This window comes from Cryptotermes secundus, unplaced genomic scaffold, assembly GCF_002891405.2.
Source record: "Cryptotermes secundus unplaced genomic scaffold, Csec_1.0 scaffold816, whole genome shotgun sequence".
Lineage (NCBI taxonomy): Eukaryota > Metazoa > Arthropoda > Insecta > Blattodea > Kalotermitidae > Cryptotermes > Cryptotermes secundus.
This window is the reverse complement of record NW_019724601.1, coordinates 252,902-272,842: the sequence shown is the minus strand read 5'-3', so window position 1 is coordinate 272,842 and position 19,941 is coordinate 252,902. Positions and strand designations below refer to the sequence as shown.

Genomic DNA, 19,941 nt, shown 5'->3' with positions numbered 1-19,941 from the left:
AGTCTCTGTAATTGGATTCGTAATTTATTGGTATGTGGCATCGCTGCTATGACATCTGATCGTTCTTTAATGTAGACACGTCCCGTGGATCTGGTACACTTCCATTTTTTATTATTTTTAATTCGGTTTTCTGTGTTATTTTGTTTTTTTAATGAAGTTGTTTCGTGTTCGATGCATCGGGGATGTCCAGTCCGATGTGTCACGTGATCTGATACTTTCTTTGCTTCTAATTTCCCCATTTCGGTCTCTTGCCTCTGTTTTCCATTACGACTCTATACGTAGCGCAGCAAGAATGGCATAAGTTACTCCTTATGGGAGCCGGAATAGCTCGGTCGGTAGCGACTGACTACGGGCTGGACGGCCGGTGTTTGAGTCCCGGTAGGGACAAGATATCCTCTTCTCCACGTCGTGCAGACCGGTTCTGGGGCCCACCCTGCCTCCTATCCAATGGGTACAGGCGGCTGTTTCCCCTGGCGTGAAGTGAACCACTCCCAATTAGTGTGGACGCCAAGTATACATTTCTTCATGGCGTAGTGCTTAATTAGTTAAGCACATCTTTACTTTTGTATATTTCTTGGATTGGGCTGTTCCGAAAATCATGACCCGGTATACGGACTGGTTAGAGGCTGAACGGTCGAGGAATTGGAGTTCAATTCCCGACAGGAACAGAGATTTAATTTCACAGCATCCAGACATGCTACGTGGCCAACCCAGCCTTCTATTTAGTGAGTACTTGCGGCTCAACCCCACTTCCATCTAGTGTTGACGTTCATTATATCTGGAGCTGTACCCCCGCTCTTTCACAGCTCTTCATAACTTGTAGCTCACTTTATTTTTGTGCCTTTGTGGATGCTGTTAGATGCTGACATCTCACCACGAAGTCTCGGATTCAATCCCCAGCCACTTCATGTGGACAGAGTGGCACACTTACAGGGTTTTGTTCGAACGTCTTCGGTTTTCCCTTGTAACTCATCATCCCGCCATTGCTCCATTATCATCTATCATAGCGCTTTAAGGTTTGCTGTATAGCCTTGAAGTGGGGAAATGTAGTTGGGAAGAATGCAGCCTTTTGCATGTCACACCAAAATGCACTACTGAAAAAGATATCACTTGTCGTCACTGTGCGTGTAACATCACTGCACTTGTTTCACACACGGTCATTAAATATGATGCTAGAATAACACATCAGTGGCAACATGTGTTTTACTGTACACACCACTTCCTCTTGATGCCAGCAAGATATGGAGTGTACATGTTACTGTTGGCTACATTGTGTGTGATTGCAAATATTAGTTCACACTTCTTCAAAACACAACACACAAGAATATATAAGATTTGAGGCTTTCACGGCGGTGACTATGAAGAAAGCAGTCTTCTGGGATTTGACACCGTGTATATGTGGTGTTAACCGACGTTTCGGAGGAACGTATCGCTTTACCGTTTCTCACGGTGTTGTCGCTTGCAGAATTCTTATACTTTTTCTTCTACCCTGAAGATGGGGGCGATACGTTCCTCCGAAACGTCGGTTAACACCACATATACACGGTGCCAAATCCCAGAAGACTGCTTTCTTCACACAAGAATATATATTGAGTGTAGGAAACTGCCTTCAGGGAGACCTTCCACTTCACTTTCACTTCACTTTCACTTCACTTTACAACCTGTCTTGTTATAAGCACATCTACTGATGCAAAAAGAACACGTATATGATGATTTACACTACAAAACAATACATTAATCTTGAAAATTTGGGTAACATTAGTAGACTCTTCTGTATCACACCATAAATGAATTTCCAAAACGAGATACACCTGCCCATTTGTTACACACTACGACACACTTTCTCCATGTCACTTTTTACATTTTTCAAAAATTTATAAAGCATCACTTCAACAGTGTTTTCACTGACATGTTCCTTGTCACAATACACTTCATCTCCTTATGACCACACAGAGCTACGATATAATTTTAAGAATATATATTAATTTTTCGCAATTGGTTCTTCAATATACACTGTTTCCATACTATTACTTACATGGATGCAAACAGTACATGTACGTCATGTTGTCCACCAACCTATAGACGTGTCTAATACTGAGATTTTAAGATAGCAAAACCACACCCTGTTTTCTGTCACACCAAACAGGCACTCGTGAAACCAAACTAATTTACTATCCTTGATCACACTACAACACATTTTGTACAAAGTATTGTGCATATTTCACAAGAATTTATGAATTGTGCCAGAATATCCTCGGTGACAAATTGTTTTTCACTATACACACGACATTCTCAGATGCACTGACTTTCATGATCTTCATAAATGTACATAATGGTGTATTCTTCCTTCAAGCAAACTTCAGTTTCATGGTTTAGAAAAAACACACCTCGATTCCGTTGTGGAACAGAGGAAATACATGTTCGTCATGTTCGTAAAATCATATGCACTCGACATTAGTGGGTCCAGTATAACACACACATTAAACCCTACCACTTACACTGTTTCACTTAAATTTTAACGTATATACAGTACTTTGAATCAGATAATTAATCAGTACTTTTACACATATTTTTATACAAACACAACGACACCGTCTTCTTACAAACGCTTCTTCATGCCAGGAAACTAACGTACGTTTCATTACGCAGGCTTCTTTTTTTGACACCGGAAATTGACGTCACACCAACAGGGCAGCCAACCTCACAACATGACTGAAACAGAAACATCCGATTAGGAGGATGGATTATCACAATTAAATTTTCCCCTATTTTAAATTTATTTCCGTTTATACTGTTATCCAATTTCTACCCAGGAACTGCAATTTTGCGACACAAATGCCAAGTAGTCGCGCAGTTGGTCGTGTATCCATCCGCGCCAAGGCAAGAACTACTTCGCTGATATTCACGGTTTTCCGTGAGAACGTATGCCATTGAAGGGCAGCATAACGCCATGTTATGTGATATTCTGTAATCATTTGGATATTTCTAATATTTTTAACTGCACTTTTCCTAAATATTTTTCTTTTGACCGCTTTCAGGTCCATCATATGGTAATAAATTGTACTGACTCTTTACCTTACAATTTCCAAAAGTTCCCAAAATATTCCATTTCCGAATCATGTCATTATTCTCATTATGATATTTTTCCGATAGATATGAAGCACATACTGCAAATACTTGATATGAAAAGTATCCACCCCAAACTAATAGTCCTCATATATTACAAGGAAATCGTTCATTCCGTTCTGCACCAAAGTGAATATCACTCGACACTCATGTATCCATTTATATTCAGTGATTTTGGAATTGTTTGACCCTGATAGGAAAAGAAGTGATAATTTAGATGTCTCTGGCTCTGGCCACACTGTCCTATATTCGTGGTGCAATATACACGACGTTTCAGGAACTGTGTCACTTTCTGTCATCAGCTGTAGGAAGGATTCTGCGCAATTTGGTCCATTAGATTTGATTATCCATGGGTGGTTCTGGGCCTTCTCCATGTTTTCTTAATTTTTTCTGGGATATGGTCGTTAGCCCCACGCTCAACCCCGAACCTGGAGGACCAGGGACTATACTTCGTCTGCTCCCTAATATTTGACCTATCTAGCATGGATGGCCCTACCAGAAGCTTATGCTCCCGCCAGCATAGCTCTCCGCGTCATTGTGGCCCGCCAACCTCTCCGCCATAAATCGGTAGTCCTCGAAGAAAAGTATTGAAGAAAATATTTTGATTATCATTGAAGTAATGATCTTGTGTCAGGCTAATATATTACCGTAACTTCATTTCATTTGGCTTATTGGACAATACTGCTTTGTTTTTTAAATGCCTTGTGACTTGAATTCTCTCTAAAGCATGAACTAATTATATGGTCAGTCTGCATCTTGACAGCTTTACTTTCTTCATGGTATCAACGTGAATAATGAATAATTCAAACCATTTATTAGAGGGCGTGACGTCAGCAATAGAGCCGTCTGCAGGCAAACAGCGCAGATAAGTAGAACAAAACAGAAGGAGTGAGGGAAACAGAAGGTAACAAGGAATAAATATTAATAAAATTAACAACATTGTAGCTCAGTGTGCTAGTCCGAAGACTCTGGGTTCGATTTACAGCGGGGCAGAGATTTCTGTCTTTAATGTGTTCAATCCATTATCAATTTTAAGAATGCATGGAGCTATTCCTCCACTATCCCATACGTCTTCATGACGTGGAGCATAATTGAGCACATAGACAATTTTTTCATATTTTGAGGGGTTAGGCCTTCCGGCGTGTTTCGATTTCGGAATCAAACTGTTAATCTTAGAGACAGAAGGTAGGACTTCTCGGCCTTGTGGAGGAGCCCGTCTCAAGGCCGCTGCCTACACAGGACGAACACAGAAAAGCTCAAGAAAGAAACCCATGCCTCGAGTGAGATTCGAACCGACGATCCCAGAGTTGGAGCGGGCGAAGACATTTCGGGCCTCAGAATGCGCGACCACTCTGATCGACGCCATCTTTATGTCTGTGCGTACTTTTACGATATTTGATAAGTTTAATATTAACTTTGTCTCTGACATTAAGGGAGGAACATAGACTGAACGTGTTTGAGAACAGGGTGTTGAGAAGAATATTTGGACCGAAGAGGGATGAAGTGACTGGAGGTTGGAGAACACTGCGTAATGAGGAGATTCATAACTTGTACTGTTCTCCAAATATAATTAGAATGATCAAGTCAAGGGGATGAGCAGGGCATGTAGCACGAATGGGGAGAAAAGAGGAATGCATATAGGATATTGGTGGGAAGTTCAGAATGAAAGAACCACTAGGAAGACCAAGATGTTGGTGGGTGGATGATATTAAAATTGATCTTAGAGATATAGGATGGCGTGTCATAGACTGGATTGATCTGACTCGGGATAAGGACAGTGGAGCGCTCTTGTGAACAAGGTAATGAACCTTCGAGTTCCATAAAATGTTGGGAAAGTTCTTGAATAGCTGTACAAGGGCCGGCTTCTCAAGAAGGGCTCAGCTCCACGAAGTTAGTTAATATTAAGAGGAAATATTCGGAGCGGGTGGACTAAATGAACAGTTGTGAGCTGGGGAAGAACGGGCAATTCTTCGACTATGTTTGTTGACTTCTTACAAGGGGGTTTATGGGAGTACAAGTTAAAGTCCCGTAGACCAAGGTGGCGGTGTTCAGAGTGTCTGTTGCTCCGCGCAAGAATGTCTCGCGCCCGCCCGTTCCTCCCTGCGGCCCACGGGTAGCGTTCCATGCAGCTAAAAACTTCCAGAACTGCCTTGGTTATTCAGTTCAGTGATTCCAATTGCACGCGCTACCCTGCATCGCGTAAGCAAGTTAAAAGGAAAATCTTAAGAGTAAAATCTTCTAGATTATAGCGGCTTGTATTCCGAAGTGTTCTAAACGTTTCGGAAGAATATATCGCTTCCACTTTCAGGTTTAAGCAATATTTAAATCACTATGAACAGGCTGATAACTGAGCTTTTCGTGTACTGTTTCTGCTGATTTGTCTTCCTCTCAACCCTTAAGATTGAAGTGATATATTCCTCCGAAACGTCGGCTCCTTTCCGAACTACTGTCTAGAATACCATTTGGGATCAAGATTTGGCCTTTACTTTGTCTTGTAGTTCTTGTAGGATAGCTCAGACGGTACATTGACGGGACTGCAGTCTATGGCCGAGGAATCAGGGTTCGGCTCTCAGTAAGAGTAGAAGCTCTTCTCCACAGTTGGTATTTGTGCCTCTTTCCTCAGGTATAAAAGTCCGGAGCGTGAGGCTTACCGCTCATGTCTCTAGTTTCGGGGTACTTAATTTTAAACTTGAGGTACACCGATTCGGCTTTATGGCGTGGCAATTGATTAATAAGTAAATTAATTAATCACGTGGACTACTCTGCCTCACCCCCTTAGCAACTGAGAGTCTGTAATTAGTCTCCGAATTAGCACCAAACTGTGTTCTGAAGATAAAAATAAGGTCGACTTCCGTAAACATATTCAGTGGACATTCCAGAGCGTTTATTCAGATTTCTCTGCCCAAAATTTTCTCCACGCTCTCAATTTTTCATACTTTTCACCCTCCCCCTTTCGTGACTCCCTCATCTTCTGAGTTTTAATTACCCGAAGCATCTGTGAGTCTGTGTGTCATAAAAAGGGGCGGATGGAAGGGGGTTGGGATAGCAGCAGGGTTGCCAGATGAAGTAGGTTGAGTAGTACCCCATCAACGATGATGACATGCAATCTGGCAACATGCTGGTTCAGAATGGGACGTATCAGCGTCTGCATAATGCGAGAGAATTAGAAGAGAAAAATCATTGCAACACACGGAAGGTCGTTAGCCAAAACAGAGATAGAGAGAGATGGGCCATAGGTTTGCATACGTGACGGCTGGGNCACACACATTAACCAGTGACATAATGAAAATATACACATGGGTGTAGGAGATATAAATTTTGTGTGCGGTAGAAGGAAAGATCAAACAAAATCGGAGCCAGTTGTGACACGCCAAAAGAAAGTTTTGGGGGGAAACTGTCCATTAACGTTTCGTCTAACGGGGGGGAAAAGCAAAGACAGGACGTGCGGACTGTCAAAGGCACAATTATAAATTTTTTTACGTTGTTGGGGTTGGGGAGGTGTGTTCCAAATTTGCAAGGGAGTTAGAAAATTTGTTTACTTACGTTTTAGCCGTTAAAAGACTGATTTTACTTATTGTTAAGGAATTTAAGATAGAACATTGTCACGATTTACGTATGTGTGTGACTATAGACGGGGTTCGGATTGGTAAATGGATTTATTCACCACTTAAGAAGTCTTAACTACAAATAGCTATCAATACTATCGCTGATTTCCGCACTTTACAAATTACTACACGCTAAGTCCTCTCCAGCCTGCAGTGTCTTCACTAGTCGTTACTTGATAACAGCTCTCAACAATGGCGATTCTTCAGTTTTTGTGCTCACGTCGTTATTGTCCCTTGAATATCCCGCAACTCGTAATTCCACTTATTCATAGCGCCATCTCTTCTCAACTGACTGCTTCGCCCCAGTTATCTTCCTTATAACCCCTTTGCACGGACCGAATATAAAACACCTTTTCCAACAATAACTCTGTTGTTGCTTGTGTATTCGTTGCCGCGGGAACGTGTTTAGCAATCCGTTGCTTAGAAGCGACTGTTGTTTATTCGTCTGTCTCGCAGTCATTGCGTAGCAACGGTTCTACACGCTACAATATATTTTTAAATAATTTTAATTTTTAATTTGATTTATTTCCGTTTTATCCAATTTGGATTTCTTTAATCCGGGGCGAGGTGAGATACTTGACTTCCCCCCTCCCCACCCTGTCATTGCCAATGGTGAAGTAATAAATATAATGTGTGAGAGGAGGCATACATGCTGGGATTAAATCTACAGTAAAACTCGTAAAGTTGGTCACACTGTTAAGTCGGATCTCTGCCATATTTGGCCAGATTTTTATGAGACCGATAAAATCATTAACATGCACGTGATACGCTTCTTTTTAACTTGGCCGTCTGTCTTTATCGTATCTTGCCCACCGGCTCAGTTTGTATAGCTACGGGCTGGACGGCCAGAGTTCGATTCCCGACGGGCAAAACACTTTTCTCTATTACACGGCGTCCATACCATCTCTGGAGCCCATCCAGCCTCTTACCCAATGGGTACCATAGGCTCTTTGCCCGGGAGTAAAGTTGCCGGCGCGTGAAGCTGACCTCTCCATCTAGAGCCGAGGTCAAGAAGGTTGGAGCTGTATTGCACCCCCCCTCATACGTCTTCATGGCGTGGTTATTGATTCATTAGGCACGGGAACAACATAACCTTTTACCTTCCTACAGTTTATGCTGCTCTTCTGTCCATATTTCAGTATTTCTATGTTGGCCACGCCGATCACATTGGCCGCGCGGTCTAAAGCATGAACAGTTTTCTCCCACTCGAAAACTGGAGTCGTGTGTTCGAATCCCACTCGAGGCATGGACATCTGTGTGCGTTGTGTTGTTCTGTGTAGGTAGCATCCCTGCGACGGGCTGATCCCCCGTCCAAGGAGTCTAACCGAGTGTATATAGAATTAAGAAACTGAAGAGTGGCGAAGGCCAAACAAAGTGCTGTAGAGCCATAGATATATAGATGTTGGCCACACTGAAGTGTTACAGATTTTTGTACCAGCCTGTGCAAATCAAAATTTCGCGACCCATCTTCAGGTTCCATGCGTCTGCTGAAAACCCTCTCTCACCCTTTCCTGTCGATCGATTGATCGATTAAAATTCAATCGTTCTAGATCCATTACAATGATATTGTTTATAGTCGAACCACAGTTATGAGCTGGAAAGAGAAGACAGTAAAATGTTTCGAACGCTTAGCGTGAAAAACGATATACAGGGTGATCTATTTATCGACGTTTCTTCTAACTCAGAATATGTAGCGTCTAATTGCTTCAAAATGATGAATAATGAATTCGAATGCATGTGGAAGAGAAACAGTCGTGGCCTGTTTCAGGACATCCCAGAATTCTGCCCAAATACATTCACCAGACGTCGCCTGGGTCAACTTCTGTCGTATTTTGTCGAAAAAGAAACTGAATACAGTTGTGTATTATGTTGTCAATATAGAGAATTGGGACATTTTGTCTTCTGCATGCCAAACACGTGTTTAAGTTGGTTCTTTTGGTGGAACAATAGGTGACCGACATTAACGGGTTTCTCTGCATTCGACATTTGCCACGAATTTTTAGAACTGCATTAGACGCTGAATTTACATCTGCTTATATTTGCTCCTCCATGTTTTTGGGCAGCATTCGCTGCTCCAGTTATTTGCCTTGCTGTAGTTGTGAGAGCATTTTGTTCCCTGAGATAAATAGTCGAACCCTCTACGTACTCTGTCCTCGTCGGATTGAATTTCCAATTAAGAGCAGTGCAGTCTTCACTTGCCGTATTTACGTAACTTAAAGATCCTGTTATATTCTCTTCTGCCGTTGCTCGGAGGGAATTCTTATAAACACTTCGTTTACATTCAGGTACACCTGGCAACGTAGGATGTTATCCAGTGGCGTGCCATGACGAGTTTCGGAGTTACATTTGTTAGGTTATGTTAGCTACTTTGACGCATATGAAACGTTGTATGATGAAAATTTAAATCGTTTTATAACACGGGCTAAAATTCATAGTAGATCTATAGCTGTGATCATTTATACATACTGTACTTAAATCTTTGAATTGATTTTATGCTGAAATTTTAAATGCGATGCTCTAAATGGAATGCCATTGGGTTAAGGGCTAAATGTTAATTTATTTTCTGCATTTTGGTGTATTTATTTACAGCTTCTGAGTGTCCCGTTTCTTGTCGCTACAGTATGATCCACAGTAATGCCGCGCCATAGCTCAAGCGGTTAGTCGCTGGCTTCCCACCGCGGCGGCTCGGGTTCCATCCCGGGTCTGGTCAAGTGGGATTTGTGGTGGACAAAGTGGCGCTTGGGCGGCTTTTCTCCGAGTACTTCGGTTTCCCCTGCCAATCTTCATTCCACCAAATTCTCCATCATAATCACCCGGGGGCAGGCTACAATAGGCCAATCAGTGGCCGCCGTGCCGAGTGGACCCAGTTGGACTCCCCCCCCCCACTAAGCGAATTTAAAAAATGATCCACAATAAATATTAGTTCACCCAACCTCCTATCCACTGGGTGCCGGGTGTAAAGCGGCCGGGGCATGAAACTGACCATCACCTCCAGCTAGTACCGAGGTCAAGAAAATGTGGATGTGTACATCCAGTCCCACATACGCCTTCATGGCGTAGTGCTTAATTAGTTAAGCATAGGGACAACTTTACCCTTCTATCGTGATAATGAATCTGTTTTCACAAAGCTACATTAATAAACAGTATTTGATTAAGGCGCGCGCATGGGAAAAAACCTTACGTGTATATTATAGCGAAGAACTCTTGCCCAAAAACCTGTTTCGGTACCTGAAAATGTACTCTTCCCTAGAGTGCTGTATTGGGGGTGTCGGATCAGTTGTGGTCTTTCGTATGGCCGTGCGCAGTTTGGTCCGAGACGTCACACAGTATGATCCAAAAACATTTATCCTCGTTGTGGTCCCTTTCAGCAACCGTTTGTTATTTATTATTCGATAATCAGTGGGCGTTTTACTCCTTTTCAGAATATGTAACCGTTTTCTCATAGGATATACTGTACGGATGTTTTCTGAATACGGGCAAGAACTCTACCATCGCCTCCACTTGTTTTTGCCGATACGTCTACTCCTGTCTACTTCCCTCTGCCACGGAAACCGTTTCACTACTTCTCGGTCATGCTGTACCAGCAACAGTCTTGTGTTCCTCGACATGGCCACTCTCAACTGAATTCTCAGTTGATTTGGTCGAGTCCACTGAGATAATGATTTTAGGTTGTGTTTGGGATACTCAAACTATAGGGGCCCATACACGTACGAGTCTGGCTCGCGAGTCCGACTCGGCTAGGGTTCCAATGAGCCAAACTCGTCCGTGTGTGTGTCGCAAAGTTTGGAGTCAGCTCATGCGATTGTGGCGAAATTAATCCGAGTCAAGCTCGCTGAGCCAGACTCGTACGTGTATGGGCCCCTTAAAGGGTTGTGCTCCCTGCCACGAAGAAGCTGCCCCCACTGCTCTTCCACTTCTTGCTGCAGTTCTCCTCACTACCCCTTGAGCGCAACCCAGAGACCATGTCAGCTAACTCAGCCTGTACACCATTCTGCCTATGGCGGCAGGGGCACATAATGTCGAACAAAAACAGTTTTAGTAACTATTTTTTGTTTGTTTTGCAGATCCTCCAGAGATCATCGTGCGACCTGTTGATCAGCAAGTGAAGAATGGAGGCATTGCAGCGTTCTACTGTCAGGCGAGGGGAGATCCTTCGCCCGTCCTTCAGTGGCGGAAGAATGGGAAGAGAGTCTCTGGTACACAGTCTCGCTATTTAGTTCATGAATACCCGATGGGAGGCGCTCTACTTCGCATAGAACCTGTGCGCGCGCAGCGTGATGAGGCCCAATACGAATGCGTCGCAGAAAATGGAGTGGGGGATGCTGTCGCCGCTGATGCCATGCTGACAGTCTACGACAGTAAGTACTGAGAATTTATATGTATTAATTTCTGTGCATGAAGACGTTTGGCAACTGCGTACTCGTAACAAAATAAAGATGTAACTTAAATAACATGCTAGCTTTGCTGTGTAGCGAAGAAGACTGTACTGGGTAGAGGCATTCTAATCTACAGGTGGTTTCACCCACTTCTGCAGTGAACACATTATTTCACATTAGTTACGGAGTTCACATCTATATTTCTATTGCATCCAAATGTCTTTTTGCCCCTTTGCATTTTCTTCATGTTTATGTTCGTATTGTTACGTACAGTTTACTATTAAGAACACGCACAGAGCTGAATGTGAACCCATGAATGTCCTTACTCTTGCTGCCAACGATGTGGAGTAGTACCGGAGATTCAACCTAAGCCGATGACCGAGTATTGTGTGACTTGTTAGGATACCGTGAAGATGTGTCTTCAGTAAAACTTCTCAGCCCCACCTGTACACCTTCCTCGCTTTTTTGAAGTACGCATTAACCCTACAAGTGCCAAGTGCTCGTGGCTTCGGTTACTTAAACTCTAGCACAACGTCAAGAAACATCTAGAAGGAATCCTTGCCTACGTTTGAGGTTGTTGGGGTCGTTACATATACATCATCATCCCTTGAAGGAAAGGGAGCTTTGACAACATAAAATGTCAACTTGTCACTTCAGGAATTATACTTGGCACTTTTAGGCTTAAAGTGTTTACATTTGTCTCCTTAAGTTTTTAATCATAAGGGCAATGTTCGGAATTTGTTGACTTGCAAATTACTTTGGTTTCTTGCCGCAAGTAGAACAATATTAACCTCAATCATAGTACCCCTCTGAAACTTTTAAAGCCCCAAGCACGAGAGAGGCATGAAAGGGCGGTATGCAGAAGAGTAAGTGAAGGAGAAAGTCATGGGAGAAATGAATGACACTTTCTTTCGTTGCTGAAGTGGGGGGTGTGGGGTCGGGGGAAGAGGAACAGAGTCATTTGTTAGAAGTTTTCCCAGGCTCCATCCTCTCGTCCTTCTGGTAAGGACAGTGTGAAAGTGAAGACATTAGAATGGTTAGAAGCAGATTTGAGACGATGCCGCGGAATTTTGGTTTTTAATTTGTAAAGACAATTTGTGAATATATGTTTGGGGGGTCTGCATTAGAAGCGCACGGTAACACCCTGTATCTTGAGGACAAATTCATAATTCTACCAGCCGACGCCCAATAATCTGGACACTGAAAACTGAAGTAATGTAAACTTGTCCCTGTGTTTAATTAGATAATCATCACGGAGTGAGACGTGCGGGGCAATGGAGGTAAAGCTCCACCATTCTTGAGCTCGTCACTGGATGGAGATGAGTGTTCAATTTCATGCCCCTGCCACTTTATGCCCGGGGAAAGAAGCCCAGTAGCCACTGGATAGGAGGCCCTGTGCACCCCAGAATCGGTTTGAAAGCTGTTGAGTAAAGAAAGATCTCTTGCCTCAGCCATGAATCGAACACTGACCATCCAACTCCGCAGAAAACGTCTTTAAATAATCCACACAGACTCGCATTTCCACATTCGTATGTTCCAATGTTGTGTTCCCAGTATAATAATGTATGAATGCGCAATTGGTTGTGTTAAACAGAGACTGAACCTCGCCCCAGGGAGTTTGTGGCTGTTGGTATGATTACTAGAGGAACAGTAAGTTCAGGGCTCCCAGTCTTAACATCTCATCCCTTGCTCCGAGGCATTCAGTGGATAAGGTAGGCAGCCGCCGGTAAAGTCATTGTATGTTCACATTAGCGCAGTACATTGCTCTTCAGAACATTGGAACTTAATGCTAAGGCGAGAAATTGAAGTGTAACTAACTCCGTTGACCTGAACTCTTCTTGAGAAGCCGCCAGTTGCTCAGCTATTCAAGAATTTCCCAACATTTTATGGAACCCGAAAGGTTCATTACCGTGTTCATAGAACCCTTACCCTGGTCTCTATCCTGAGCCATATCAATCCATGATACCCCATCCCCCTTTTCTGAAATCCATTTTAATATTGTCACGTGTATAATGTGTGATTATAGACGGGGTTTGAATTGCTAAATTGATTTAGTGACCACTTATATACACAACTCGGAACTACAAGAAATTACAGCATCACAATTCACAAATCACCACAGCACGCTCTAAGCATTTTCCAGCCTGTTGTGTCTTTGCCAGCCGTTCCCTGACAGCGGCTTCTAGCAGTGCAGATTCTATAGCTTCTGTGCTCACGCCGCTTCCCGCTGTATAATAGTACTCACAACTGAACTCATTAGTCCAACTATCCTGGCTATTACATCTTGGCACGGACCACATAGAAAACACCCCGTTTCCAGCAGCAGCTCTATTGTTGTGTCCGTATTCCTTGCAGCGGGAACGTGTTTAGCGTGCCGTTGCCCAGAATCGCTTAGGAAAGGCTCTGTACGCCACAGTATTATCCTTCCATGAATGTCTTGGTTACCCGGAATAGCTCAATCAGTACAGAGACTATACTCCGGGCTGGAAACCCGAGGAATGAGGGCAGTGAATCTCACAAAACTAATTGACGAATCCATTATGTGCGGAATGTCGAGTGTGATTAGGTTTGCAACATTAAATATAACGCAAGGAACATATCCCATGACGTCAGAACTGTAAGAGTTTTTATTTTGTGCATATCTTAGACGTAAGTCGCTCGTTAACTTCGATATTTATCGATACGAGAAATAGTCAAAACAAAAGTTAGATAAAAAATTAACCGCATTTTGTTTCCAATGCTCTTTTTACCGTAATTATTACGTTTTATTGAATAATTAGACGACAGCAAGTTTTTCAAATCTGACGGTAACAAGACGATTGCACGAGAATTGTTTTATCTGTGCATACATTTCCTAATTTATTTAAATGTGGCATATTTTCCCTATTTTTGGTGCGAATACACCCCCCTCCTCCTCCCATTTTTTAAAAAACAAATTTGGTACAGTACAGGCTTACTGTGTTACAGTGCTCATTGCTAATGTGTTTTATTCCGAATTAATTACAAACATGCCGTCACACTGCCGTAATTGTATGCCCAGTAAATAGGATATCGCCCTATCGTATGAGCCTGTTGATGTTATGGACGCTTCGCTTCACGAACCCCACAATCCAATCACAACATTCAACACTGAAAAAAATATATACGGTAAGGTTTTTTAACAAAAATATTTTCCATGAAAATTATTAATTTCTGTAGCTCGAAGTTCCTGGCTACAGATCCAGAGGTCCCGGGTTAGATTCTCGGCGCTACAAGATTTCCTGAGAAGTATGTCTGGAACGGAGTTCACTCAATCGCCTTAAGATAATAGAGGAGCTATTTCAATGAAATAGCGGCTCCGGTCTAGAAAACCGAAAGTAACGGCCGTGGGGATCGGTTGTTCTGACCACGTGACACCCTCGATCCGCAAAAGTTGGCAGTGACTTCGCCGACAAGCGGTGGTCGCTCGGTCGGTATAATTCTTTTGCGGACTACAGGACACGGAGTTTTCTTTTACTATTTTTGGCAGATTCAACTACTGACTATATTAGTAGCGCCTTCTTTTAGCACCTGCATCGCTCTATCGGGGCACTGTGTTATCCCATAGACGGTTTCTTGGGTGTTCGTCGCAATGCGAGTTGAGGTTGTGCGCTTCTGGGTTACGATGTCGTGTTCCTATTGGCCGGGACCGAGGCCCGTCCCCCTCCCCACACTTCCATGTATGGGCGTCAGTCTTCCTTGCAGTCTGACGACATAACCTAACCTCACCTCGCTCCAACCTTAAGTATCTCAGATAGTGTGCGTGTGTTCATTGGATATGTATCATAAACCATTTTGAATTGTTTCATTTTGGTCCGTTACACTATCAATCACCAACTACCAATAGAACTTCCGTTCCGTTAAACCACTTTAAGTCATATATTGTAGTGCTTGATACAATTGGATTCTTTTGTGTTTCTGTATAACTTGGGTATGCTGTTTCGAGTACTAATACAAAGGGATTCTACAGGACTGCTTTCGTATTCGGCAGATGGCGTGTTGGTTAAGGTATAAACAAGTTATATATTATGTTTGAATTGAAACTAAATAACATTGCGTAATCTGTTTCCATTACGGTATGAAATTAATGATTTTAATTTCGTAAATGGAAAAGAGATTTGTACTCATGTTCTGTGAGAATATTACGTGGAATAGCAGCAACAAAAAGTCAGCCACTCCTATTGGTTATGCAACCGTTCCCGTTATTATTCACGTTCGACTCAACATTTCAATTTTTGTTTTCCTCATTCGAATCACAATATAAAGGGTGCCCGAAACTTCAGTTCCCGGGGAGCTTCCTGTAACATCGGAGCTCTAGAATTGTACTCAGAAGTGCTGAGATACAATTTCAATTTAGGTCGGCTGCCCTAATTTATATGGCGATATCCATGTTAGGTGGGTCCCTGTCACCGCGGCATGGCGCGCCCTCGGGTTGCGGATGGAGGAGACGTCCTTCAAAATTGAGGGTAGCTGCGAATATATTGAATAGGCAGTCGCGGATAGCCGACAAGGGGTGGTACTCCAGCTTGGGGTTTGGGCGTTGTCCTTATAACTCACCGTGAAAAATAAGCTTGTTACGAAAGATCACAAAAAGCCTCGGACGTGGACGGATTCTGTAGCATGAATGTAGGATATTCGTGGGAAAGCCAGAGGGAAAGAGACCAATAGGAAGACCAAGACGCAGGTCGTGGACGATATTAAAATGGATCTTAGAGATGTAGGATGAGTTAGTATGGAGTGGATCGATCTGGCTCAGGGTAGGGACCAGTGGAGGGCTCTTGTGAACACGGTAATGAACATTCGGGTTCTATAAAACGCTGGGAATTTCCTGAGTAGCTGCAGAATTGGCTTACCTTATAATAAGTTTTATCTTTTATTATTATTATCTGTGTGCGCAATCCTTCCACAGACAGTAACACCGTGTCCAGCAACTTAATTAAGCACCAGCCGGTAGGATCTTAATTTCCCTGCCCTGCATTCGTCTCGCTGTTCTCACAATTTAAATTGCAGATTGGTTTCGGTTGCAGCTGCCTCTTCGCTAATGAAATATGATATTAATATGATAATCAAGATGGCCATGCCCCGCAGTTGATTCTGTTAAGTGTTGAAGAAAATCTACCGCCTTTACAAACACAGTTGTCAGCATTTAAAATTTATGCGCATATAATTGTAGTCGGGCCTCTGAAACGTTTCTACCGTTTGTCTGAAGTATCTTTGAGTTTATGTAATGTCACGAGTAGGCAACCTTACGGAAGAAAATTCCCTTTGTTCAACGACGTCTCAGGTATGGGCGAGATTGGATCTCATCGTTTCCTGAAATTCTTAAAAATTAAATTCGCTTAGTGGGGGGGTGGGGGTGGAGTCCAGCTGGGTCCTTTCAGCACGGCGGCCACTGATTGGCATATTGTACCTGCCCCGGGTGATTATGATGGTGGAGAATTTGGTGGAATGAAGATTGGCAGGAGAAACCGAAGTACTCCGAGAAAACCCACCCCATCGCCACATTGTCCACCACAAATCCCACTTCACCAGACCCGGGATCGAACCCGGACCCCCCGCAGTGGAAAACCAGCGACTAACCGCTTAAGATATGGTGCGGACATCGTTTTCTGAAAGTCTGGGCGTGAACCCAGGCCACTCTCGAGCAAAGCCGGCTACTAATAGCCTGAGCTATGGCATGTGCAGGCTGTTATAGTTCTGTTCATGGGATCTGTAACTCTCAGAAGCAACAAAACTTTTTTTTTTGTTATGCAGTCGCTGTGTTACATCAGATATCGGATTTCGCTTCAGGGTGTCCGAGAGGTAAAGTTAAATTCAGGAATACACAAATATCGGATAGATAGCGGAGTACTTGGTTCCGGAACTCCCCCCTTTGGCTTCGTTCTGTTTGTGCACCTATCCGTTCCAAGCTGAGCATTATAAACTTGTAGAAAACTTTTAACAAAAAATACTTCCTAAAAGGTTATACCTATTCTCCTGAAAATACATAACGGTAAAGCCTGCAAATGTATGAATTAATTATTATATTGTCACGTGACTGATTTGTGACTTTGGAGCAACAAAACATTGGTAACTGGATTTACTGAACACTTACAGAACGTAACTACAAGTAACTGTAGCGCTATCGCTAATTCACACACTCTACAGCTCACTACAGCACGTACTGAGCCTTCTGAGTCTGCTGTGTCTTCAACAGCCGTTGCCTGATAACGGATCCCAGCAATGTCCTCTACTTCCATGCCGGGTGGCCACTGTCTCACAAACCACTCCACTAACTAACTCCCAGGATGACGGCCATTTCATACTAACCCCCTACTCTTCTCACTGCCTTCGCAAAACTCACTTCTAATGGCAGCTGGTGCTCGTTATATTTCCTCGGCACGGACTGCACAGAGAACACCGCTTCCAACAGATCTGTATCTGTTGCGGTAATTACCGGGCAACGGCCGTTGTTTACAGAACCATTGCTTAGCAACGGGTATTGTATGGCTGCTTATTTCGCGGTCGTTGTCTAGCAACGGGTGTACCTGCCACAATATAATTTAGTAATAGAGTTCTTTGTGTTTCCTGCATCAGTCTGTGTGTGTACTATACCTCCTATCATTGCTAGGCAAACGCTCGGTAAATATGTTCCCGCGGCAACGAATACACACAGCATTAGAAGGATTGTTGGACGCGTGTGTCCGTGGATCTGCCTGAGTATTCCCTTATCGTTGCTACGTAACAACTCTGTAAAGACGTGCCCGCAGCAGTGAAGGATTGTTGATGGCGTCGTTTTCTGTGCAGTCCGTGTCGTATCAAAGGAAAGTAAACAATGATTTCTCAGAACTTCTTGTTATTATTGCTTTTGTGCCTAGTCCTACCTAAGCCATTTCCTGTTTGTGGCTCCCAAACTTCTTGAAATTGTCATTCGGCTTCGATGTTAACTTTGGTCACCTCTTATGCACCCAGAAGATTGTCTCGACGATAAATACGAGTACGTGAAGAATTGAGCGAACAGGTTGAAGGAACAGTAACTCTCTGGTCTTGTATTTGCGAGACGCTCGGTTCGAATCTCGGCTGGGACATCGTCTGTCGTGATTGAAGATAATCAGTGGTGCTGAAAGTGTCGTGAAATGACCCACTGAGAAGAATTTGAAGAATTGTAAGCCTCTGTTTGGTGTCTGGGGAGCCCCTTTCCTCCTGCAGTTCTTGTATAGGCGTGGGTACATTCGCGTAGTTTCCGTGTCTCTGTGTCTGTACTCTAGGGCCTGCAGGATGTTCATTTTAGAATTTATTCACGTGGATTCCGACCCTCAGGCACAATTGAGCACGTATTTTTGTTACGAATTTGTGTCTACTTCCCAATACACCATTCTTGTAACGTTTTGCTACTTCTAATTAACTTGCTCATGAGATATTAGATATACACCGAATTTCGTATAAGTCGAAAATTAATTATAATGTTTTGAATACGAACATAAAATATTGTTCTTGTTTTTACAGCCAGAATTTCAAATTGGGTTGCCTGTTGATTTTTTTAATTGAATATAGTGGATTGGAAATGTGGAATCGTTTTTATTAATCTCTTTTATAACCGTGTGTTTAGTCAGCGCTAAGTGAGAGATGTTGGGAGTGGAAACTACGCTGCTTTTGTGCAAGAGCGGGTTAAATCGTCATTATTCGTTCAACATTCGGAAACTTCCAACAGTTTTCCAAATTTTGCCCTTACACCTACTGGAATTTGAAGTCAAGACAGTTCCTTAATTTGTTATACCATTCATTCTTTCGTCTTTTACTTAGAGAACATTTTTCTTTAACGAAGTCGTTTAGTTCCATATGAAGTAAAATCCGACGTTTCGGGAACTGTCATCAGACACCGATGTAAGGAGTGAGACACTTGGCTGGTAGACACGTACATGAACCAATGATGGGGCAGTAGCGGAATCAGATGGTTACCCGTCCGGCAGTTGACCCAGCTCCATGTTGCTTGAGCTAGGTGCTGTACTTACTGAAGAGCACTCGCTCGCTTAACCGCGAAATGGGCTACAGATTAATCTTCATTCCGTACCAAGTCAGTCTTTATAAAAAAAATACAGTTTCACCTTAAACGCATACAGAATTTTTATTAAATGACCGAAATATTGTTTTTACCCATAGAAATAATATTTTGCTCGTATGCTAATATTTTTATTGCTACGTGTTATTTCAGTAGGTAAAAAAACACGCAGAATTCGCTAGTTATCAGCTTACATGAATTTGACCTTGCAGCTAGTAGGTGTTTAGTAAGAATTTATGGCATATTCGCTCAAAGCAAGAATTGTGGAGTCACATGACAGCCGGCCATTACTAGTCAGGGACCCGTAAACAACACAGACTGCTAACGCAATAGTTGAAAACGTCATGCCAACGCTAAGCAACAGTTGCACTGCAACAGAGGAACGTTGTTTTATACGCTGTCCGTGCCGAGATGTAACTGCTCCAATACCTTGGCTATGGTCAAGCTTACAGCCGTTCAATTGACTAAGCTGCCGTTGTAACAAGATACGCAAAGCACAATAGATCACTCTAGGTCGCGGTGCAAGGGCGAAGAAGGCCCACCCTTTATACATTCATTCATTCATACCACATGAGATACGTAACATAGGCTTAATCTGCTTTGCAGAGCCTGAACTGAGGACTTGAACATAGTGCCCAAGAAAGAATTCTCAGTGACACGCTATAAGCGCGTTACGTGCACTTGACAAAGGTCAGGCCTCTTCATAAGACACAACACCGTTTTCTCCTCAGAGAGGATGTTATATAAGGATTATGACCGCAAGGGTTCAGTTGGAAAA

General features: G+C 43.0%; 1 protein-coding gene across 4 annotated transcripts in view; it reads left to right on the top strand.

Moving 5' to 3' along the window:
• The window catches only part of LOC111862442 (tyrosine-protein phosphatase Lar), an 805,060-nt gene that overhangs the window by 631,385 nt on the left and 153,734 nt on the right, over positions 1–19,941 (top strand). For all 4 annotated transcript variants that reach the window (XM_023847834.2, XM_023847833.2, XM_033750665.1 and 1 more), the window contains one exon: positions 10,796–11,089. In XM_023847834.2, coding sequence (XP_023703602.1) covers positions 10,796–11,089 — 294 coding nt within the window. The remainder of the gene's footprint in view (positions 1–10,795; positions 11,090–19,941) is intronic.